The 25,974-nt window shown below is 34.9% G+C and overlaps 1 protein-coding gene across 4 annotated transcripts in view; it reads right to left on the reverse strand.

The window, feature by feature from the left end:
* The window catches only part of Otogl (otogelin like), a 124,998-nt gene extending 106,198 nt beyond the window's left edge, over nucleotides 1–18,800 (reverse strand). For all 4 annotated transcript variants that reach the window (XM_048804626.1, XM_048804619.1, XM_048804614.1 and 1 more), the window contains exons 1-8: nucleotides 18,677–18,800; nucleotides 17,646–17,685; nucleotides 16,567–16,615; nucleotides 10,953–11,019; nucleotides 9,127–9,225; nucleotides 7,440–7,594; nucleotides 4,175–4,296; nucleotides 618–823 (exon numbers count right to left, since the gene is read on the reverse strand). In XM_048804626.1, coding sequence (XP_048660583.1) covers nucleotides 618–823; nucleotides 4,175–4,296; nucleotides 7,440–7,594; nucleotides 9,127–9,225; nucleotides 10,953–11,019; nucleotides 16,567–16,615; nucleotides 17,646–17,685; nucleotides 18,677–18,755 — 817 coding nt within the window. In that variant the 5' untranslated portion in view covers nucleotides 18,756–18,800. The remainder of the gene's footprint in view (nucleotides 1–617; nucleotides 824–4,174; nucleotides 4,297–7,439; nucleotides 7,595–9,126; nucleotides 9,226–10,952; nucleotides 11,020–16,566; nucleotides 16,616–17,645; nucleotides 17,686–18,676) is intronic.
* Between the last annotated feature and the right edge of the window lie 7,174 nt (nucleotides 18,801–25,974).

Raw genomic sequence — 25,974 nt, forward strand, 5'->3', positions numbered from 1 at the left:
TTATGGCTTGTGGCTCTCATATTCTATTCCCATTGCATACTAATACCCAAATTGAAACAGACTCCATTTCTAATAACTCACAGAGGTTAGTTTCATGACTTAAATTTAACAGATATTGGGTAGGTATGTAAGCCCTTTCTAAGTTACTATTCAGTTTTTATAATCCTGTCCGTATTTCATTGTATTTTTAAACGTATTATTTGTCACTTATTTAATTTATTCTTATTAAGACGAGATACAAAATGGCTTTTATCCTGAAGTAGATGTTTGATTCAGAAGGGTCTCATTCACTAGAACATAAACTCCAGGAGCAGTGGATCTTTGTTTTGTTCACTGTTGTAGCCCAAGTTCCTATAGCAAGAGATACAGATCTACCCCATGCTGCTAACACAAAGTAAATGCTTAATTAATATTCTCTATGGGAATAAGTGCTTCATTTTAATTTAGCAATAGCTACAAAACTAGCTCATAGTTTTCAAGAAAGAGACAAAAATGTTTAACTATTCACTTCACTTAAAATCACTGAAGCAGGAACAGGGTAGCCAAGAATTTTCTTGCTTAATCAGTGAGGGATGAAGACCCTAGAAAGTACCACACACTCTTCCTGTTCCACTTACCTTGCTGAATTATGAAATCATCAGACTGTATGTCATTGTGGTTTCCACACAGGCCACATGATTTTCCATTATGCTCCTCAGACAGTTTGAGGTAAATTCCTGATATTCCATCCCAAGCCAAAGAAAAGCCAAAGGTGGTTTTCACCAGAATGTAGTCAGCTAGTTTCTCAATGAAAACCTGTCCAATTGTCTGAGGCAACATTAAACTTGAAAAATAGAATGAAGACAATTTAAGAATATGATAAAGGATCAATTATAGATGATGTATTTTCTTCTTGAAGTGACTTCGATAATAATTAAAAGACAATTGTTACTCAGTTACAGAATAAACTATGCAGTGAGATCCCCAAAGTAATCACTGTATGGGAATCTCAACATTTTTTAAAACTTTAATATTGAAATTAAAATACAAGGAAAACAATCATCTTTTCCCATACCAATTTGGAGTCTATCCTTACAACTGGATGCTTCTTTTTTTTTGTTTGTTTGTTTGTTTTTTTTGAGTGAAGGGGGTGGGTACCAGGAATTGAACTCAGGGGCATTCAACCACTGAGCCATATTCCCAGCCCTATTTTGTATTTTATTTAGAGACAGGATCTCACTGATTTGCTTAGTGCCTTGCTGTTGCTGAGGCTGGTTTTGAACTTGCAATCCTCTTGTCTCAGCCTCCTGAGCCACTGGGATTACAGGCATGTGCCACTGTGCCTGACTGGATGCTTCTTTTAACCAACCAAAAATGCACACTTGCTAAGTATCAGTAATTTTTTTAAAATCTGCAAAGTAGCTACCTATTTAGAATAATGAGGGCTTAAGTGATTTTTTTTCTAGAGAGTTAAAAATAATCTAAAATGCTCAACAATTCTGAAGTCAAGACAAACAATAGTCAAAATATGCAAACATATTCAAGTTCTAATTTTCTTTAATTTTCAATGTGGCTATCAGGAAATAAGAGTTCCCATTATCAAAATATCACCTTAGCATAAACCATTGTTTTCTAAAAGAAAAATGTCTCAGAATAGTTAATCATACTTACATTAGGAATGTAATACAATTTGTCATGTAATATTGCATAGACTGTTTCCTAGGTTTTAAGGTGGATACAGTGTGGCCCATTTAAACAAAGGTTAAATAAGATATTTAAACTCCTAATCTAATGTCTATTTTTTCCATTTTTCACACACACACACACAAAAAGTGTGCTTAGGAAATCAGAACATAAGGGAATTGAAGAAAACTAAACAACTGGACATGTAAAAAGCAAAGTCATCTAGGAAACATTTAAGAGAATACTGTTCTCCCATCCATGAGTATTGTCGAAAAAAACAGGTGCTGATAATTAAGGAAACTGGAAAAAACTCATTTCTGTTAAGATAACATGTCAAAATAAAATCACAAACTATAATGTGAGTAAAATGGTGGTGAATAGGTATATTCATATACTTCTCTCAAAAATTTCAAATTAGTGATTTCTTCCCATAGAGCATGGATATATGCAACAGAAACTACAAAACCAAACATACTAACACATGAAGGGACAATCCCCAAAGAAGCAACTCAAAATGTCTGTAACCATTTGCACAAAGATATTTTATAGATAAATATTTACAGAAAATTTGTTATAACATAGGAAAATAACTAAAAACTTAATTGGAGAACAAAAAGACTAAATATGTTCTTATGAAAATTATAAATATGAGGAATTCATAAAGTCAGTCTGAAATTATATTGAATATTACTTGCTTGAGATTGCAAGTTTATAAAAACTATAATTGAAAAAGTAAATTGTGTTTTATAAACATTTTATAGTAATGGGATGCTAATTATAAATATAATTACTCTGTTGAGGGTAATTTTTTTTTGTCAGGTTGTCTGTTACTTGGTTTGTTACTTGCTCTGCATAATAGTTAATTTAATTGTATACACAACTGTTAAAAAGAAAAATGTGTACCTGTGCTTATTCTGAAGTTTATAACATAAAAGTATATTAGAGGAGATGAGAAATAAAAATGAGAACTAGATAAACTCCAGAAAGTCTAAGACAAACCCCAAATGTGTATAAAGTTCTGATTTTATGTTACAATAGGAAACATTAAAATGCAAGCTAAAATAAATAGCAGATTAATGCTAAAAAGTATTCACAGATTCATTTCTACCAAAACCCCTTATTTCACAGTTGAGAAAATTAAAATCCAGAGAGACATGGGTTCATGTGCAGAGCCACCATATTTGAGTTTATTTTAGCAAATATTTCTGTTGCACTTACTGTGAGTTAGGCTCTAGGTCATAAACAGCATTAATAAAAGCAACATTGCTGAGTAATAAGAAAATCATTTTTTCTATCATGTAACTGGAAATCATCATAGAAATGCTTTCTCCTTATTAAAACTAAATATATGCCTTCCACTTAACAAAGGGTTAACCTATCTGAATGGCATCTCTGTTTTACAAAACATGTATTTTTAAGTGCCCACTATATTACCCAAATTCCCATATAGAGCATCCTAAATTAACTATTTAAATTCAGCTCTGGGAAATACATGTTTAACTGCGCAATGCTTCCCATTCAAATGCTAAGTTTTTGTTTAGAAGAAAATAATCAAGAAAATAAGCCTAGAGAGATGGAGGGGCTATTTCTGGTTGCAACTGTGACAAAGCTCCCTGGTACTCTGTCAGAAGCCCTCTCTGCTACTGCCTGCTGCCTCTTGAGGAATGTAAACTGAGAAAAGGCATCATTGGTTGGTAAGGCCATTGCTTTGGAAAGAATCCTCATTGTTCAAAACGTGGTAGTGAATTCTGAATGATGGATGCAATTGTTCCAGCCCCCAATTTACTTTTTCTGGCATAACTCAGCTAGGAAATATTTAAATATTTAAAAGTGTCTCTGTAATTATTTAGATGGAAAGGTAGTTTATTCCACAGTATTTCTAGTTTTAAATGCATAAAACCTTTTGCAAAATATATAAATATACACTCCCCCCCCCCAAACTCTTGGGTCATATTCTTGGCAGACAGGAAGCCAGAAGCGGTTCCTCTCTGATCTATTCAAGAAGGCCAGTTATTTATTGTCTCTGAGTCTTTGTCAGAACTTCAATGGAAAATCTCAAGTGACACCCAAACTTCATTCACACAAACTTGGAAAGGTCTTCAATTATCATTTCAAAAATAAAACAAAATAGATTTTTGTAAGGTCCTGCTACAAAGATAAAGAGGAAATATTTAAGAAAAAAATAATTAGGAGTTGAATATAAAATAAAATAATCAGGAGTTGAGTATAAAAATTTCTTGAATTTCTCATTTAAAAAATATGATAAACTTGTCTATATCTGTGTAAACATATTTCTGTCCTGCACAAGAATTAGAAAGGTCAAACTGGTAAGATTCCTGGCTACCTGCTTGGCCTTAGAACCCACTTAAGTTTTCGTAGCTCCCATACAACGGAAGGGTACTGTTGAAGAAAAATCTCTTCCTAATCTCCACAATTCACTTCCAGACCAAGATATTTTAAAATTCTGTTAATCTGTTGTATCATTTTTATTATATCATTTATCATACATTACCTGATTCCATCTTTTTTAATTTCGTGGCCATAAATTCGAATTTCCTCTTGGTTTGAAAAGAATAAGCTGATTGACCGATAACAACTATACACTGAACCAAAGCATTTAGGACTGTTATGAACCTTTAAGGGAGAAAAATGAAAAAAATAAAAAAGCATAGGAACCAACAACAACAACAAATGGGATCCACTTGGGTTACTAAAATCACAATGCATGTTTATAGTTCTGTAGCTTCATTAGTCCCAAGACATTCTACAAAGCTATATGACATTTGTGATTATTGAGAGAAAAGAAATATTTACCCAACAATCTGGACAACAGAATTAACTTTCTAAAATGCAAATGATCAGAAATCACAGTGAATTGAACGTCAAAATTCTGAAAGTGTTTTCCAAACTATAATTAATATTTCAAAAGTGGTTTTCCCCCCATGCATACTTTCCAGGAAAAGTATCTTTCTTTTTTCAAACTTAAAAAAAAAAAAAACTTAAGAACTAGTGAACAAGTAAGTAAGTTAACAAAGAAGAAATGAATCCCTGTTTAAACACCACTGCAAACACTGGCTATATGTTCAGAGCATCCAATAGGCCTTTCAGAGCCTGTCTCTCAAGTATGAATAAAGTTCCCAGTTCACTGGACTTTCATTAGGATCCAAGAATATAGAGAGGGAACAAAATATAGAGATATATAGAGAGAGGGAACAAAATTCTCCAGGAGGAGATTGAATAGAAATCCCACATGGTAGATACATAGTGGCCTCAAAAGAAATCAGTAAAGGAAATGCAACAAACAAAAGATGGGATAACTGTTTACTCTAGGAAAATGTACAAGAGAAATAAAGTCACTCTAACCTATTGGGTGCAGCTCTAAGCAATGCTTACATAGTGACTCCAATGTAACATCCATATGTTGATTGAACCAAAAATAGTGATATAACTCTATTAGAAGGAATGAAGAAGTGGGGGTATATGTGTATGTGTGTTTGTGTATCTGCAAGTGTATCTGTTTCTGTGTGTGTGCATGTAACTAAGTGTTAAAGTATGCTGTAATTAAGATGATTCCTCATTTTCCATAAAAGAAAGTGAATATGTAAGTTCTAACTTTTTAAAAAATTATTTTTAGTTATAGATGAACAATAAAATTATTGTTTTACATTTTATTTTATTTATTTATTTTTATGTGGTATTGAAAATTGAACCCAGTGTCTCACACATGCTAGGCAAGCCCTCTACCACTGAGCTACAACCCCAGCTCCAAATAAATTCTAACTTTTAAAAAATAAAGAAATAATATCATATCTTTATGTAAGATTAAAAACCCAAAGAAAGAGTTTCAAAAGTTGCCTCTGGGGAGCCAAACTACACCAGGAATGAAGAAAGGCCAGGTGTAGTGGCACATGCCTGTAATCCCAGCTACTCTGGAGGCTGAAGTAGGAGGATTTCGAGTTCAAAGCCAGCCTCCATGATTTAGTGAGGCTCTAAGAAATTTAGCAAGACCATGTCTCTAAATAAAATGTAAAATGGGCTGGGGATGTGGCTCAGGGGTCAAGTGCCTCTGGGTTCAATCCCTAGTACCAAAACAAACAAACAACAACAAAAAAAAACAAATGAAGGAAGGTAGGGTTATTTTTTATACCTTTATGAAATCTTTCAAATTATTGTCATGTACTATATTCATAAAAATAAAATTACATTTAAAACAAATATTAAATATCAGGAGTATAAAAAAGAAAACTGAATAAATAGTTTTTTTTAAAATACTGACCTTAAAAACCAAAATTTCCAAAATGGGACATCATTAAATCATTTGGGCATACCATGAATTGAAATGTACACAGCTAGTAAAATTTATGTTTGTTAAAACTCTTTGACATTTAAGAAAGTTATTGATATAACATTAAGTAAAAATGTAGAACAGAAAAATAATACACAGTATAATTTCAATTTTATAAATCTGTATAAAATGTAGAGTCAAAAAAAAATCCTGTAAGGAAATATATGAAGCCATTAGCAATGGTAATGGTAATTCTTGACTGATAATCCTAATATCATTCTTTTAAACTTCTTTGAAACTTCAATTTTTCTACTAATTGTATTATTATCAAAGGATGATGATCTAGTTGATACCTTAGGCCTCAGTAGAGTAAGACACTGGACAAGAACATTTCAATGAGAAAGTCAAAGGAGTTAAGTGAATACCAATAGAGAGAAACAGGAATACCAATATAGAGAGAGAAACCTAGTGGGAGGAGGGGAAGAGGGAGTCAATGACAATGAAGAAGCTAACAGCAAGAATTCTGTGAGCACTGAAAATGCATCCCACTAACTTTCCTATTTAAAGACACCATAGGCTCCACACTTTCAAAGGTCAATATATCTCGTTGCCTTTCTGAGCTGCAGACCAGATCCCTGAATAAAGTTTCAGATCCTACTTTTAATATTTGCATCATCTAAGACAGAAGAAGAATTTAGGCAACTTCAACATATAAGTTAGAAGGAAAAACAATTAGCAGGAATTTAAACACATATTGGCTATGAAAAGATTTAGCTTTTAAAGCAGGACTTCAAGCCGTTTCTTGGTTGTGCTTTGAGATGCCTAGAAATTCACGAAAGGATAATTCACAGGGGAAGAAGTCCTGACTTTCTTATTTGAACTAGAGCTACTCTGCAATTTGCCTCTTGAGATGTCTCCTACTTATTCATTTGAATAAGTAGTTCTGCATCTAAGAACTAATTCTCTGAGCTCCATCGTATAGTATTAATCTAACTAACAATTATGTAGTTTGTATACTCCAATGAATAAATGTCAGCTTCCAGTCCATACTAAGATGCTGGTTTGGTTTGTTTTGTTTTGTTACTGGGACTTGAACTCAGGGCTGAGTATATACCCCTCAATAAAGTGTCAAGAAGGAAATAAGTGTAAGCAATGGGGTTGGTGACTGAACCTACCCCCTTTTCAATAATCAAGCAAAACCTGAAGATGAGAGATAATGACTGGTGTTGACATGATGACATCCATAACAGACACTTATGCATTGCCTATAAGATCCTCCAACAGGGATTCAAACCCTATTTCTCACAGTGCTAGGCCTCATCTCAATAGAATTATACTCAATATAACCACAAAGTTGGTATATCCATTAAGAACAGAACCCTGAGTAGTCATTCTATTATTATTATCTATTCCCCATGATTTGCCCAGTTCTTTTAAGGATACACTTTTCCAGAAATAATTTTTTAAATGAATATATTCTAGGATCACCTACCCATACAGTGTACCGAGGCTCCAAATTACCACAGTCCTTTGCAAAAATATAGGAACAAGTTCCTGGAAAGTAATAGTAGATGCCATCAAATGTTTCAAAATGATATTGCCCCCAGGTTTTGCAAATACCATCTCTGCCACTTCCCATGTTTGGGACTGAAAAGAAATAGGAATAAGTTTAGTAAAATAAATTAGTTGCTTCTAGTCATGTTCAGTTATGATGATTCTAATTTTCAATGAAATAAGTATTTTCTTCTTTGGTAGTTTCTATCACAGGAAGAAAAACCTATTATGAAATTACTAGGTGTTGTCAAAACTATCAAACTTTTTAAGGAAAAACAGGGTCTCCAATTTGTTCTGAAAAAAAGATTGATGTTAATTTTTACTTCCAAAAGGAGAGTGTAGAGAAAGGAAGACCAAGGAAATGATATAAGAAAAGAAGGTGGTGCTGATAAAGCAAATATGTGGCTCAGAAAGGAGAAATGTCACCACGGCCTGTCCTAAAACTATGCATAGGTAGCTAGAGTGTTCCAGTCTCCACAGTTCTTTCAAAAATCTTTTTTATGGTATCCGAAGAGAAAAATAAGTATTGACCAAGACAAAACAAAAATAGTATTAGTTGTTCAAAGTTTACTGGAATTTCAGAAATCATGACCTCAGAGTGGCCAAATCTCAAGCAATATTCATCTTAAATGACACAACTTCATTTCCTGTGATCATCATATCATATCTACCCTCATAGATATTCTTTTTAGTGCCTTTTCTTTCTTTCTGTAATTTTTACTTAAATTTATTGTCTCTGACCAGTAAAAAACTGGTCAGAGACAATAAATAAATAAAAGACTTTTTTTTTGGGGGGGGGGCAGAGTCTTGCTAAATTAGTTAGGGCCTTGCTAAATTGCTGAGGCTAGCTTTGAACTTGGGATCCTCCTGCCTCACCTTCCTGAGCTGCTGGGATTACAGACATGCATCACCATGCCCAGCAGGTGATTCACTTTTAAAGCAGTCTTTCCTGCCAGTGCACCTTACTTCTGTGGTATATTTTCATTCATCTTGTACTTTTCTTTATAGTACATGTCACAAGTTTAATTATTGTGTATCTCTTGTATATAAGATACTATTTCTAGACTGCAGCCTCCAGGAGAACAGGAACATGTCGATATTGTTCACACATGTATAGCCTTTTGCCTACATTGGTATCTAGTAAATGCTCAATAAATATTAGGTGAAAATTTATTGATCATATTCACATAAGATCCTATCTTAGACACTATAGATAAAAACTTAGAAAAAGAAAAAACTCCCCTGTTTTGAAGAACTCTCAATTATATTACAATATTTTTGTACAGAATAATCAATTAACTCAAATTCAAAAAGAATGTGTGGCTCCAAATAAAGAATCTAATTTACAAAATAAAAGAGAGATGACTGAGAATTTGTTATAATGGACTAGTAGTGTATAAAGTGTAAAGAATACTAGGAAAACATTAGAGATCAGCATGAAGGAAAAGTATGCATATTTATTTTATTTTACATTGTTTCAAAATCATTTCAAATCACTGAAAATAAATTGTCAGCTCTCTAGTTAATATACAACTCCCAATGGATGAACATTGCCATAGCAAAATTATGCCTTCATGTTCTTTTCAGCATCCCATAATTCTCTCACAAATATCCCTGACACTTACTAATCTGGCACCTTGTCCCAAGAGCTTGAAATATTTGACAGTCACATGTACCAGTCTTAGAACAGAAAGCTCCGTTAAGGCATTCATGAGGACAAGAACCTGAGGAGCAAAATAATAAGTTATTTTCTGGCATGCATTGGCTCTTATAAACACAATATGTCAAGATCCAACTTGGACTAACTGTAACCACCATAAACTTAAATAGAACCCTGGGCCTCTTGCATTGAGAAGCTAAAGAATTAAACCCATCAAATCTCTATCTAGCTCATTTCATTATGTGAGCTGTGAAGCAAGAAAGTCAGGCTTTCACATCTCAAACTACTCTGAGAGCAAAGGTCATCCTCCTTCAAGCAATTGAAAGGTCAAGTTCCCATGTAAGGAATCACTGTCCCAGATGATGAGAACCAGAAATACACAAACCGCAGAGGATTCCATTGATGGAGTTCAGCACCAGCTGCACTTCCGATCTGCTCCTTCTCCAGGAGCAAGCATGGTACTAAAGAATGGTATCAGCATTAACTTAAGGAATCATGAAAAAAAAAAAAAAGGAACTCCTACTATTGAATAGAATGATTAAACTCTTCATTCAAAATTTGTTTATTAATCCTTACGCTCAATATAAATGAAGCAATATCTCTGGAACCTGTGCTTAATATTGATGAGACCTAAGCCCATGTCACTGCTGGCTGTCACCAAAAGTATAACCTTTTGTGGAAAGAAAACTTGCTCCAAAGATTTACATTAAAAAGAGGAAGCAAGTCACCACGAGCTCCAATCCTAATTTTGTTATAATCTTTGGAGTGGCTTTAAAAAATGCAAATGAATCGCAATAAAAATTTTTCTTCTGTTAAGGAGAGGACAAGAGGCAACTGGCAAAACTCAAGCAGGAAGAACTTAAGTCACATATCAGAGGAATTAGAGAACATCTTTGAGTCACCATAAAGTATTACTAAAGAAGTTGGGCCCGCCTGGGATATGTCAAGTTCATGGAAGACACTCATCTAACTGTAGTAATTTAACCACAGTTCTGCCAGAGACAAGAATGAGAAAATCCTATTATTACTTTCCAACTTAAGATTCATTGCTATCTGTACAGTTTAAAATGCAAAAATCTCTTCATAAATCCTTAGTGAGTAGAAATGAGCTGTTTTACCTCAAACTATAAATATTGGTGAAAATTATGTTTTTCATAAACTTAAAAACAGTTTTTTCCTTAAGGTGCACATTTATCTTTAAAGTTTATCTTAGTTACAGTCTTAAGCTTTACCAATGAATATATATTTAAATATTTAAGTAAACAAATGTATCTCCTTCAAAATTTTATTTACACTCCTGTTTGTTCTCCTGAAAACAAATAGCAAACCAAAACTGGTGAGGATCCATGTGATTTTAACATCATAATAAGAATTTCTATTTTCTAGTTTCCTCTCCTATTTTAAACTACTTAAAGGAAATGGAAATTATTACTTAATTATTAAATGATAATTAATATTTAATTGATATTATCTATTATTTAATTATTATTATTTTAAGAAAAATAGGAATGTCAAGGAATTAAGGAAAAAATAAATGATGCAGAAAAGGGGGTTTTGATACCCATTGACATCATTCTAGGTCTTATGGGTTTTGTCTAAATGTTTAGCTCTGGTTATTTTAAAAAATAATTTGAATTTCTATAGGAAATGAACTTAAGTTATTACTATTATTACCACCCTGGTTTAGTTTCCTCCATGAAGTACATGGAAACAATACAGAAGTGATTCAATATTATCTCCCAAAGGGACCTTTTGAGAAAACAAAACAAAAACACAGGTATAAGAACTGACCTTTTATTTTGCTCTCACCCCAGTTAATAGCTTCATGGAAAAAATATCTTGGAGAAGTTGCTTCAAGCTTTGAAAGAAATAAGAATTATTTTTTCAAGCCAAACATGCAGATGGAAAAATCCAGAAAACAGCTACAAATATAGAAATGATGAAGTACTGACTTTGTATTTCCATGGATTATAGAGACTGTCTCAGTGAGGCAGAAAGGGCTTCTTCAGGGTTGTGGGTAGATGACCTGGTTTCAAGCTTTTGTTTGGGTTCTTCCATGACTTTGACAAGTCATTTGCCTTCTCTGCTCTCATCCTCACTTCCCTTCCTCATTCTCAGGCCCATCACCCCCTTGTGAAAGGAGCCTGGCTAGCCTAGTTCATGGAACATTTAAATACATCTCTTTATAGAGCCTAAGGTAGTTTCAAGTAAGGGTTAAAAGCATGAATTATAGAAACAAAGAGACCTGGAGTAAAGTCCTGACTCTGTCATAACTTACACTTTGGCAAGTTTCTTAACCTCTCAGTGCCTCCCTTTACTCATCTGTAAAAAGGAAACAATCATGGCACCTACTTCATTTCATAGTTATGAAAATGAAGTAAAACAAAGTAGGTAAAGTTTTCAGCATAATTCCTTCACAGAGAAATCAGTAATAAAGGAACTTATTTTAATCTGAACAACGCTTGTGAGACATTCATATCAAATAATTGTGGATTTAAAACTAATCAGTTGTAGATGATCATTCCAAATCAGTACCAATTTCATATACAACTTGGGCCATATCTCTCCCAATAGCATTTTTCATGTTTGATAGAAGAAACACAAACCCCAAATTTGCCACACAATTGTCAAATAAAGTAGCTGATGATGTTGGAAAAACTGGAGAAGGGGAAGGATAAAAAGGAAGTAGGAATGAGGGACGTCATGTGAGAAACTGAGTCCTTTTTCCACAGATTCTGGTCACCTGCCCACATGTGAAGTTTTATTTTGGCATTTTTCCATCTCAGTACTTTTTCTTTGAATAGGAAAACCTGCTCTATGCTATATGAAACCGCTGCTTATCGGTGACGAGTCCTGCTTCCTCACATGTTGAAGTTTGAACATTAGAGAAGCACGCTGAGGCAAGCATATGAAGCAGGGTTTAGTTAAAAAGGGGTAACACAGACTTCTCCTGGGAGGGAGAAGGGGGCCATAGCTGCTATCCTGGTATCCCAAGAAGCGAGGTGTTCTGCCCTTTTTATGTGTCCTAGGCTTCCTTTGTTCTCCTGTTCTCTTCCCCTTATCTCTCTTCTTCCTGCATAGGTGACTAGGCCCAGGAATGCTAGGTGGGATGGCCAAAAGGTGGGAAACAGGTGGGCTGAAGGGGGAAGGGCAGGAGGGAGCAGCCCAGGACCTACATTAATGAACAACCTTAGAGCTCCCTGTCGGGAGGGGCAATTCCTGGGACAGGTTACCTTAGCAACAGGTTGGAGCAGGGGCAGTTTCTTGATAAGGGTGGGGGAAGGGCTCTGAAGGCCTTAATACATTCAATACATTTCAGTCCCTAAGGAGACAGTCTCCTGTTGAGAGCCACAGCCGAAGGGGCCCCAGCAAACTTCCAGCTGCCGGCTGATGATTGGCTCACAGCGGCCCCAGCAACATCTAGCTGATTGGCTCCTCTGCGGTGATGCTCATTGGGCTGTTTCCCTGCCCTTTCAGACCACGGAGCTGCTCATTGGGGGACTTTTTTGGCTCTGCCCACGTGACCCAGCCAATCGGCCTCAAGAGCAGGAGGATTGTGGGAGGTGGAGAGAAGCTTGTGTGGGAGAGAGAGGCTTGTGGAAAGCCGGTGGTGGCAGTTGAGGCTCTGAGGGTTTTTCCTGAGAGGCTGTTTTGTTTGGCTTGTGTGGTTCTAAAAATAAAGTTAGTTTCTTTTGACAAGTGGCTCCTGATTGTGCCCAGCCAGACTTCGGCAGTCTCCAACTTTCTGGACTCACTCAAATTGGCCTCCTTGATCCGGCCTGACTCAATTTCCTTACCTATCCTGACTGCCTGTCTAATTCTGGCTTCATTATCTCTCAATATTTGAAGACTCATTTCTTTTTATTCATTTTTTTTTTTTTTTGCAGGGTAGGGGTGAGGGTACCAGGATTGAACTCAGGAGCACTTGGCCACTGAACCATATCCCCAGCCCTATCTTGTATTTTATTTAGAGACAAGGTCTCGCTGAGTTGCTTAGCTCCTTGCTTTATGCTGAGGCTGGCTTTGAACCTGCAATCCTCTTGTCTCAGCCTCCCGAGCCGCTGGGATTACAGGCATGTGTAACCATGCCCAGCTTGAAGACTCATTTCTAAACTCTTTGACCCGCGCCATGGCTCCAAGTTCACTGTTTCCTGTTCACATCCTCCCAGGTTTCATCCCCACTGCTCCATCTCCTCTATTTATTTGTCTTTGCCTCTGTCTACAAACTAAATTAAACTCACAACTGTCTATGACCTTGATTCCACCTGGACAGCAAGTATTATTTTCTCTTCAGCCATATTCTTTCTGGCTGCCTAAAACAAATGTAGTTGATTTTATTACTGGGTACCAACATCTTCCTACTTTGCTCCCAAATGATTTTAATCCAATCTTATTAGTGTACACCAACCAATCATCTCTGATACTCAAAAAATGTGTATAGTAATTTCAATTCTGCGTCCCACATACCCTTGATAAAATTACTCAACCTGTTCAGTCTCAGTTTCCCATTATATAAAAAAGGAATAATAACACCTGCTTCACAGAATTGTGAGGATTAAATGTAATCATAGAAGTAATGCATTTAGTTCCAAGCACATAACAAGGGTTAGAAACATGCTACCTATTGCTATTCTTGGGCAAAATGGAATACACTGGATAACATAAGGCCAAGGCAAAAGAATATAATTTGTTTCTTGCCCCACCCAACCCACACTTCCACTATAGACACTGCAATGACTACCTAAATACCAGCCTCCTAACTACCCAACCTCCATCCTATGTATCACAGCATCATTACCCATTTCACCAGTGCTAGACATGACACTCAGCATTTTTTAAAAAATAAATCTGAACTTAAAATGGCATTTTACACTGATAATTAGGAGCTTTTTAAATTTTTACATCACATGGATATTGACAAGTAATTGATGGCGTCTTATATTCAATGAGCCAATTGCACAGAAATTACTTCTCTATAACCCTACTTCCACTAGACATGGAGTTTCTAGATATCAAGCCCTGCTATTCTTGTTTATATCTCTAGCATAATTCTTGATATGTTGGCAACAAACATCAACTGAATGGAAAAAAAAAAGTTCCCAAGGGTGTTGAGAGTCATGACTACAGCAGACTCTGTTGATGCCCCTTTCAGAACTTCCTCAAATTCACCTTGAAATCTATCTGGGTTCCTGTGCACACTGACAGCCTCCAACTTCAAACCTTGGGTTCTTTCTCTCTCTGCCTGAGGACAGAGTCCAAGCAGGACAAATGACAAATAGTGCTTTCCTGGGTATTTAAAAGTCCTCAGAAGCTACTCTTGACCAGTGAGAAACAGGAATTGGTGCATAAATATTCCAGATTCTCACTGTAGAAACAATTCTAGGATACATGCTACCCAGTTCCTCATAGGGTTCCCAATAAGAGCAGGTCCCAAGTGCCTACAACAGAAAGCCCCTCATTAACATACCCTATATTCAGTTTTCTCCCTTATTCCCTCACTTTTGCCTCTCCCTCATCTGTGCACTCTGCAAGTAAATAACCTGCTCCTAAGTCTATGTCTCAGCACCTGCTTCCAGGGAATAATTGAACTGGAATGCAAATTCAAAAATACCCCAGGCATTGGGTGCACATATTCACATAAGTGATAAAAGAGGACAGCCCATTCTTCTGCCTTACTGATTATAACTCCACAGGAGATTAAGAAGCACCACAAAATTACAGTCTTCATGTGGGAAATCATTGCAGCATCTGTGAAAGTCTGTCTATCCTTCTCTGGATCACTTCGTTGGCAATGTATTTCTGAGTACAGTTATTTACCCATCAGTGCTGTGTTCTTAAAGCATGTGAGTGAATCTATGGACATAAATGGCGTTATAACACAAGATTGAGATCTGACAGAGGGTCGTGCATGATTATGGTCTCATTGACCTTCTTTAACATTTCTTCTTTTTAAATCTGTCCAGGAATATTACATGATTTTGATGCACCCTCTCTAGCTATAGAAAACAGAAGTGCAAGTCCCCTGCTCTTTGTTCTCCTGAAGGAGGACATCAAGACAAGGAAAGTGTGTTCTTCACTCAGTATCAGAAAGAAGGTGTTCAGGAAAATTATACATTGAAATGCACAATAGTATAGTCCCATCCATAGGGCACTTTATATGACTGACACCTTCGGAGTATATTTCAAAGGTCCCTCAATCTAGTGGATTCACCAGAAAGTTTTTCTCAAAATCAGATTTCTTACTGAGTCATGTGGATGACTTTGTCTAATTAACATAGGATCTTCTAGCAAACATGTACCTTTTCTTTCTTAGAGAAAAATCATTTTAACCATTTCACATGATACATAAGTACTTTGTATGCAAAACACTCTCTTTTCAGGAAAAAAAATAGTGTTTGCATTCTACATAAAATCCTTTGCCCATTCTGGAGGGAAAAAAAAAAAAGTCTCTACTCTTGACAAAAATAAATCAGTTTGGTTTCCTAAACTGTAACAATAGCATATCAAATCTGTCATACATTCATCTACTAATTCTTTTTTTCAACACCATAAAATATAGAAATGCAGGCATCCATCAAAAAATGCTAGTAGAAATTGTTTGCACTTTAGCATTTGTCAAAGGCTTCCTTGAATATTTAAGCTGTTTGCTATATAAATATTCAAATCACATTACTTTCCCCAAAATGCCTTTACTAAGTTAGGATTCTCTTATTTTGCAAACTATCTCTTATAGAGAAACATTTTCTGAAATCAATTCATTTGAATGTTCTGACTATAGTTTGTAGATAATGCAATTATGTTATCCAATATCTTTTATATAAAGGGACCCAAGCAAGAAGAGCTCCTCAAATTCAATGTTACCCTGTCTTCCAAAAACCAGTTACCTCTTCAGAGATGCCCACAATTTACATTCTTCAGAAAATACAAAAGCCATCTCTGTCAGGACATCAAGATATATATTTGATGCCCTCCTTTAACTTGTATCATTTTTGATCTTTGTCCGCTCCTTCTTGAAAGTATTTGTATTATTGCTATGGTCCTGACTGACATTGTGCCTAACTTCTAAACAAATTCAAATTTCCTACCAAGTGGATGGGATTCAATCTTCCATAAATGCTTCAAGCCCATCTGTTAGATAACTAAGATGAAGAGCACTGCTACACACACACACACATACAAAAAAAAAAAAAAACGTATTTCACTTCAAACATATCAATGAGAACCAAGCATGAAATTGAGGGTCACAAAAAAAGCAGAGAAGTTACTTTGCCTCTTTCTCCCGCTTTCTGTTTTGTTTTTAGCATTTTATTCCCCTCTACAAAGGTCTCATTGTTGAAGTGACAGCAGAGTCCAAAGCAGAATGGATTATTTCTCTGCCTCCCTCTCCATCTGAGGCATAACCTACCTGTGCTGCTAAAAGAGCTCTTTTCTGTCGATTTTCATTAAACTCATTTCTAGAAGAAAACAAAAAGAACTTGTATAATCAGAGGCCCCTAGGCAACCTGAACAAGCCTCTCCCAAGAGAGAGCTGGTGTTTTCCTCCTGATTTCCATCACTTTATCAAAGAGGTCTTTCTTGGTTTAACATTTAAAAGGTCCCCCCCCCTTTTTGAAGGGGTTAGATTTGGGTGGTGGTGCTGTCTCATTTTACAAAACTTAGGAGTGTCCCCAAATCTCTCCAGTCTCTGATGTAAACTGGATTTTAGGAAGGAACTTGGAAATAGAGAAATAAAATAGTGTAACATTGTAGCACCAACCAGCATAATATTTCCACCACATGACTTGGTAAATCTGGTGAAGTCAGTTTTTGCCAAGAGTACACCCGGTTTCTTTTCAATCATAATACTCAATTCTCTCCTGTTCCATGTCATAAAGGGCAGACTAAAATTAATGTGAGTAGGGGCAGCACATTGCTATTATTCAAAACCAGTCCATTCACTAAGGTGAATATTTTTTATGGTGTTTTATATTTTTGTGTTTTATATATATTGATAAAAATTTTTGTTAATAATCAAATGCAGAATAGAATTGTTTTTTTTATTCAGCAGATTAATTTAGTCCAAAAAGTGATTTTCATTATTCAACTGCCAGAACTACTTTATTTTTTTATCATTAAAAATTGTTTTACCTTATGTTAAGAATACAGAAAAAAATACATTTGCAATCAATGTGTATTAATAATAAAAATTTATATTACTGCATATAGCCTCTTTACAAATCTTTGAAATAAAAAATCTCGTTAGTACCTATAGTTAGTGGACACCACCAAGAACTCTTCTTGTAATTAAAAGGAAATATTTTAGCTTCATAAATAAGGAAATGTATGCCAAATCACTTATAACTTGTGGAAATGTCTTATAAAATTTATTTCATTTTTCATAAAATATGTCATTTATTTTTAAAAGCAGATACAATTGTCTGCTGAGCTGTGCTATTTCCATTATTTCATGTTTTCGAGGGTAAAAAAAAAACAAGAAATACTCACTTCGATGCTCCCATCAAGATGGATGATACACAAATATATCCTGCCAGACATAAATATATAAAGATAAGAATGAAAAGCCTACAAGTATCTTGGTCAGTGTTTTGATTGCTTAACAGTTCATTGTAACATCAATTTCGCTGCTAATTATTTTGTACTTTACAGAGAATTCTGACCAGGACATTGTCTGTGAGACATTGGAGTTAAGTGATAATTCAAAAAGAACAAGCAGTGTACATGGATTTACACAGAGACATAATGCAACCAAGGGAGCACTAGACTTGGAATCAGAGATCCAAGTTATAGTTCTGGCCCTACTACTTCATATTTGCCAGACTTAAGCAAGATAACAAACACACCACGGAATGCTGGTGTTGTGCAAGTGGATCTCCAATGTCCCTTCCAGCATCCTAGGACACCTTCTTCTTGGGTTTCCAGTCACTACTAGGATTGGAAGGTGATGTCTTGATCTCTCCTGTCATTTACATTTCAATAATTTTTCCCCTTTTCCCTACAATCTCCCAAGCATACAGCCTTTTTCAGGGATTAAAAACTAAAAACTAAATGTAAATATATGATTTCCCCATGAAAATATATTATAAAAACTAATTTATGGGTAAAATTACTGTCAAAAATAATGGGAAACTAATTCTTAACCTCAACTGTTAAAAGTCAGTCTTCAAACAATTTTTTTTTTTCCATTTGGGGGCTTGATGGTATGAAGAAAGTTTAAATACCCAATCTTTATTCTAACATAGACAATTATTTTAAATAATCTTTTAGAAGAAAAAATGAATCAGAATTTCTAGTATAATTGCACATTATTGAAGCATGATTCTAAATAGCCATTAAAAAGACACAAAAAATAACAAGTAAAAGGTCCATGTTTTCCATATCATTAAGAATTTTCAATAAGATTACCTGAATGTCATTCCAATGACTTAAAAATGCTTTATTAAAAAAAAAACTATTATCAATTGTAAGAGAGGCTAAAATTTGATAAATTAAGGTAAAAATTTAATGTAAGTTCTTACCTTGTAATGAAAACAGCAGTATATGGAGCAAGAATGTACCCCAAGGTATCATCAAATTGAATTTTCTCACAATGTTCATTTCAGTGTAGACTTTCTCCCTGAAATGTAACCAGATTGTGGGCCTTTACTATAATGACATCTTAGAAGTATGTGTATTTGTAGTGTGCTCAAATTCTAATAAATATAGCTGTGTAACAAAGTAATTTAAAAAGGAATTCCAGGCTTCTAACCACACACAGCATCTGAAGCTTTAGAATGTGCAACAACCCTTTAGCTGGGTTCCTCATTAGCAATGCATGGCAGCTGCTCACCTGAGCCCGTATTAGTTACAGCCCACCCCACACCCACACATCATAGCCTCTTTAGCCTATGTCAGCCTTTTATGATTTCTAAAGACAGTGGCATCAAAAAGAAAAAACTTGTTGATATCTCCTAATGACATAAGAGATAGCCATTATTCCTAAATATTGATCCATTCTGTTTTAGATTTTTATTCATAAAAGTGTCCTTCAAAAAAAGGGGAAATAAAATCCTATCAATATTTCCTAAAATGTCTGTTCTCATAAATTTTTCTTAAAGAATTTTAAAAAAAACTAGACTAAAATTATGTGCATATGTTTTCAATTCTAATCCCATTATAGTGTAGCTTAAGTTGACATTTTTATGTGCCCAGAGAGCTTTCAATTAAACATTCCACAATTAAAGTAGAATTTTTAAAGATAACATTATAATACTTGATTTTATAAAGTAAAAAGAAAATAAAGTTACTTACCTGGTCCTGAAAACCTTCCCTTCACACCCCCTTCTTCCATTCTCTGTGACAAATACCCAATTAGATAACAAAGACTTCTTATCCCAGCAGTAGGAGCTTTCTGCTCTAGAAGCAACTGACTGCCTAGATTGGCATCAGAGAAGAGCTCTAGTATTTCATGATGAACTGCACTGAGATGATCAAAGCCTAGGAACACGTGAAAGCCATGCTTATGTATCGGGTGCACATTTACTATAGCAGATTCCAGACGTCACCCACACAGTTATCAGACTGATTTAACAGACCTAGGCACGGTAGTAACGACTCTCTGACTACAAAGGAATTACTTATGAAATATAAAAAGCAAGAGATTATTTACATCCTGTGGTAGCCAGACACTTCTGCAGTGACTTCTAAGTCTTTTCTGTGAAGCATCCTTGGTATCCCCACTTTGTCTGGCTCAATATCCATGATATAAACAGTTTCCTGTTTGTGTCTCCAATTCACTGATCCTTTACTCTTGCTCTATATGATCTTAATTCCTTTCCATGAACCGGTGGATGATGTTTGGTAGATGATGTTTGTCTATTTGGGAAAAAGGTTAAGCATGAAAACACAAGTATCACTAAAATTATAAAGGAGCTATGTACCTGTCTATACACACACACACACACACACACTCATTTTGAACTTTTAATGGATAAGTTTAAATAATTTAAGTATAGAATGTGTTTAATAATATTTATTGAAAATTTTATAATCTATTATTCTCAAACTAATTAGACAATTACCTAACTGTAAATAGATAATTAATTTAATTATTCATTGTTACATTTTGGATATTGATTCAAAACTATGAATCTACGCAATCACAATGAAAACTATAAAAAAATCCTAGATTCTTACAATGTAAATACCTCTTATGATATGGTTTAAATCTACTTAGAACATAATAATTGTCCTATGAAATTTTTTAAACTAAGAATAGCAGTCCACCATGTTAAAAAAAAGCAATATTTTACACCGAATGTTTATAATATATATACATTACTGAATCTCCTCCTTAGTTTAAAATAGTTTCCTTTGGCTTTCTAGCTTTGAATATAAGTAAACCTATAATATGAAAGACCTGTAACTCATATTTTGAGATTTATTTTTCCAATCTAACAACTGCTTGACTTTTTTCTTTGAACTTAAAAATTTATGAGTGACACACATATAGAAAAATCTCAAATGGAAATCAAAGTTAAATTTTATAATTCAATAAAGTTTATATGTTTATAATACAGTTATTTCAAATACTCCTAGAATTTTGTGAGAAAAAAATATTAGATGGCACTATAAAACCCTGCAAAAAGTATGTTTATCATATGAACTTTAATAAATTAATTAAAATACAGTAACTCCAAGTTTACATCTCAAATTTTATGCAGTATACTTAAATTCTTAGTTCAAAAGCATACTGCTATTTTCACTGAAAAAATTGAAAATTCTAATGCTGTATCACCTGACATTTTTATTGCTATTTTTCTGTTTCGAACAGTATGCATTCAGAAACTGCAAGTTCTGTCTAGCAAAGAAAATGATAGAAATTATAAGAGGAATCCTTGAGGTGGCCATTCTTGCATAGGTAGAGGCTGAGTGTGTGTCTTCTCTCTGTTCCTCCTCCATCTAGTCTTGTAATAGGTAGGAAATTAGAAAAGAAAGATGGACAGTGACCAAAAAAAGCAACAGCAAAAAATCTCAAGTTCATCTTCAACTGACTACATTATGAACTTGTTACCTGAAATGGCAGCCTGATAAAAATAAGCAAAAGAGACTTTCAAGAATAGCTACAATAGAACAGAGAAGCTTATATGAGAGATTAGACTCAGAGCCACAAAAGAAAGCAATAATTTATGACTGATACTAGTCGTAATTATTACTGTCAAATTTTAGTTGACAGCTTATATTTTTCATTCTACCCTGACAAAGGAACTTTGGTAAAATGTGAGTCAGCACTAGCTTATAAAGAGGTGAAATTCACAAGAAGTCTGTAGAGACTACCATGATGCAAACAACAAACAGTTCCCTTTCTGCTAGAGAGCACTGCACATTTTCCCACATGGAATATGATCTTTAGAAAGTTGATACCTGACAGCCTATTGGCCTCAACACATCACATTAAAAATCTAGCAAGAATGAGGAAATTTTGACCTTATGGTATATATGTCAGTGATAAAGGTATATTTTAATGAAGTTCATCATCTCTGAGAAACTTACTTTCTTAGTGAGTTACATAATACTCATTTACATTAATTGAGATCAAATCTAAACTAGATAACATTTGACTCCCATAATATCACATTCTACTAATGAAATGCAGGTATTCTTCACTTACTTTACTAAACTTAACACATTTCAAGTCCTGTGATTGTATCCAGAATTTATGTTACCACTGAGCCAGCAAAAAGAACACAATATCTCTTAGATGATTTTTACCACTCTGAATTTAAGTGCCTTATTATAAGACAGTTTGTAGTAGTATACTTATACTTTCAGGGTGTGTGTTACTTGGTAGTTTCTGGGATGTCTCATATAACTTAATTTAGAAGTGGCATTTATCTTAGCTTTTCTGAATAAGGGCAGAATTATGTTTCATATATGGTCATGATTTCAATTTAATGTTCATACCCAAAAGTTAATGTTACACTTTATAATGACATTCATTTCCTAAGATTCTATGGTACCACTGATTTGCAATATCTAATTGATATTTTGAAAGAAGTAACATTCCTCTAATTAAAATTTCCTCTTGTCAACATTTTAGCATCAAATTCAAGCTACATCAACACTCTCTACAGTTCTCTTCATTCTCTGTACTACCAAAGCACTTTGTATTTGTACAATGTAGAACAATGCAACATATAATACAATAAGTAATAGTATATTGAAGCTAGTTTCTCATGGTTCCAGTTTCAGTTTGTATTTTCACCAATTTAATGTGCTAATTTTAGAGTGTGGAGGGAGAATGTGGGAATTTCTCAAGGAGGGTGGTAGTGTTTATAATCCTGCTGTTTGATGTGTTTGCTTCTCCCTGGTTGTATTTTCTTCTGGGTTTTGTAATTTTGAATTTTAGATTCATGGGTGGCAAGACATTTTCTATTGGAATTCTTTACTTGCCAGGATTGAGGATGTACCCCTTCAAAAAAGACTTTGTCTCTACTTCTGCCTAGTGTTTCAGGGAATTTCATGTTAATTTCTCAGACCATGGAGTATAAATGCAAATCCTAAACTCAAAGTGATGGAAGGTCAAGTCCAGTTTCTACTTTGTGTCTCTGATGATATCCTTTACATACTTGGGAAATCTTTGAACTATTTACATAATTGTTTATTTTTTTAATTTGGTATTTCCAAATATTTTATAACTGGCAAATTTTTAAATCGTCCAATCTGCCATGTTTTTAAAAACAAAACTACCAAACATCAAACATGTTCCTTTCTTTGCTAAATATTTTATGTATTTGCTTTTTTACTTTTGTCAGCTTCATTACAACTTACTTAATTACAAACAAAAGCTATTCAAAATAACAATACATTTATAAAGAAAACCCACCAAAATATCTTGTTCATGGATCAAATTACTTAAATTATAAAACAAAACCTGTCAGATCCCTCAATGTCATGACTGAAGGCTTCCTACAACACAATATACCAACTCAGACTCCGACATCTGACAGTCTGATTTATCACCCTAGCCACTGTAACCGTTGTCGAATGTCAAACATCAGTTTTTCATCTTCCACTACCCCTGAATTGGAAAAGTTGATATAGAAAAACTACAGTTGGATATACAGGGTTATTGAGATTTGCAGCAGAGTATAAATCAGTATGAAAACACAACTCAGAAGAAACTAAGCCCTTCTTTGTGGTGAGGGAAGTATAAAGATCGAACAACTCCCCCCAAAAAACTTCTCCCCTTATCTTGACATGATCTCTTCACCTGTTCCCCTGAATTAGAGTCTTACTAAATTGCACACCAAATTGTTATCTCCCAAAAGCCGACAATACCCTAATTCCCTTGGAAGTTTTTCTTTAGTTTTCTCTTCTAACAAGATAAATTTATCAGCTTTACTTAGAATACAGTGGAGGTTCTCTAACTGATGTATTCAAAAGTTACCTAAGAAGCATATTAGAGGCACATATTCCCAAAACCACTTCCACTACATCTCACATTTTCTGCTCAAGTCTGAAGTCATTAGGCATGTTATTTTGATAAAGAGAGAATCCAGTTTTGAGAAAATAAATATCAAGCTAAATGGAAAAAGGAAAGTGAGCAAATTGTAAATAGACAGACTTCAATAGATTCCTCTGGAGGGAAAAGAAGCAAAAAATAGAAAAATTAAGTGGAGGTTGAAAGCCAGTCTCAGTAGCCCTACTGAGCATTTTAGATGAATGAACCTACTATGTAATTCTCCTACCCTTTCACACTCCTTATGCAAAGATACTCTTCCCACTCACCTCTGCTTCACTGACAACATAACCTTTATGACTCTTACCATGATAGGTGAGATAATGTGCTCCCCATTCACAACCCTCTGGGCAAAGATGTCCCTGTCCTAATTCCCAGAACCCATGAACTTTATCTTGCATAGGAAAACAGGTTTTGCAGATATGATTAAGGATTTTGAGATAGGGAGATTATCCTAAACTATACATATGGTCCCATTGTAATCAGCCTTACAGGTAAGAAGAGAGCAGGAGAGTCAGAGTATAAGACTTAAAAATGAAGGAAGCAGACATAAGCCAAGCAAACAGCCTCTAGATGACAGAAAAGGCAAAGGAATGGATTCTCTTCTAGCGCTTCCAGGAGGAATGTGATCCTGTCAATGTCTTGATGTTATCAGAGTGAAACCCCTTTCAGACCTCTGGTATCCAAATTCTGTTGTTTTAAAGCCTCTGAGTTTGTGGTAATTAGTACCAATAAAAAACAAAATCTATCCAGCAACTAGGGATAGATTTTGGACTGTAAGAATAATAACATTGGTGGTCCTAGAACTGACCTGGTCCTCTTCCTCAGGTACTGACATATAAATCACAGACATAAAAGCACATGTTGTCATAAGGTTGTGGGCCATGGAGCTTTGTGGTAAGGTGATATTGAAGATGGCAGCTATTTTTTATTTATATGCATTCTGGTAAATAAGAAAAGAAAGGTATTCTGCAGAGAGAAGTGGGAGAATGGAGCAGTTGTTCATAAATAAGCCAAAAAAAAAAAAAAAAAAAAACCCTAAGCAAAATTGTTTTCATGACTACATCTATCCAGTAACTTTGTTTTCACTTGAGTTAACTTGATTAGAATTTTATTCCCTGAGAAGTGGTTTCCATGACTACATCTATCCAGTAACTTTCTTCTTACTTAGGTTAACTTGATTAAGATTTTATTCCTTGATATGTATATAATAGTTCATAATGGAGGCAAAGAAATAGAGAAAAAAGATGATGGCTCTGTTGGTTCATTTCATGAGTCATCTCATAAAATGGCTAATGGGTGTCCAGACAACAGGTTACACAATATTCTCAATATTCCTGGATAAGATTAACATTTGAATCAATAGATTAAATAAAGTGGATTGTCCTTTCCAATTCAGGTAAGCCTCATCCAATCCATTGAAGACCTGAAAAGGACAAAACAGTGGAATAAGAAAAAATTTACTCTCCCTGCCTGGCTTTCTGGGGAAAAAGTTTTCTCCTGCCTTCAGATTCAGAATCAGACTGAAACTATAATTAATTACATGAACCAATTCCCTGTAAATATATCCTATTGGTAGCACTTCTCTGGCCTTCTATTAAGGGGGTATATCTTAGTCCATTTTCTGTTGCTGTAATAAAATATGTGGAGCCAGGTACTTTATAAAAGAGGTTTATTTAGCTCACAGTTTTGGAAGATGAAAGTCTAAGATCAAGTGGGTCTGTGGTCTAATCAGCTTTTCCATTGCTGTGACCAAAAGACCTGAGAAGAACAATTAGAGGAGGAAAAGTTTATTTTGGAGCTTCTGGTTTCCAAGATCTTAGTCCATAGATGGTCAGCTCCATTGCTCAGAGCCCAAGATAGGGCATGACACCATGGTGGCGGAAGAATGGAGCAGAGGAAACTAGATCAGGACGTGGCCACCAAGAAGTAGAGAGAGCTCTGCTCAGTGACAAAATAGATATCCCAAAGACATACCCTCAGAGACCCACCTTTTCCAGCCATACCCTACTGCCTACAGTTACTACCAGTTAATCCCTATCAGGGGATTAATGCACTGATTAGGACAAGAACCTCATAATCCAATCATTTCACCTCCAAACTGTCTTGAATTGACTCACACGTGAGCTTTTGGGGCACACTTCATATCACAATGGAAGGAAAGCATATCTAAGTGATCACATGAGGATACAGCAGACAGATTCAAAAGCCAGACTTCTCTCTTTATAACAATCTGCTCTCACAGGAACTAAACAATCCTCACAAAAGCTATATTAATCCCTTCTGAGGACAGTCCCCCCACCCACAGTGACCTAA

Source organism: Marmota marmota, unplaced genomic scaffold (genome assembly GCF_001458135.2).
Source record: "Marmota marmota marmota unplaced genomic scaffold, marMar, whole genome shotgun sequence".
NCBI classification, from domain to species: domain Eukaryota; kingdom Metazoa; phylum Chordata; class Mammalia; order Rodentia; family Sciuridae; genus Marmota; species Marmota marmota.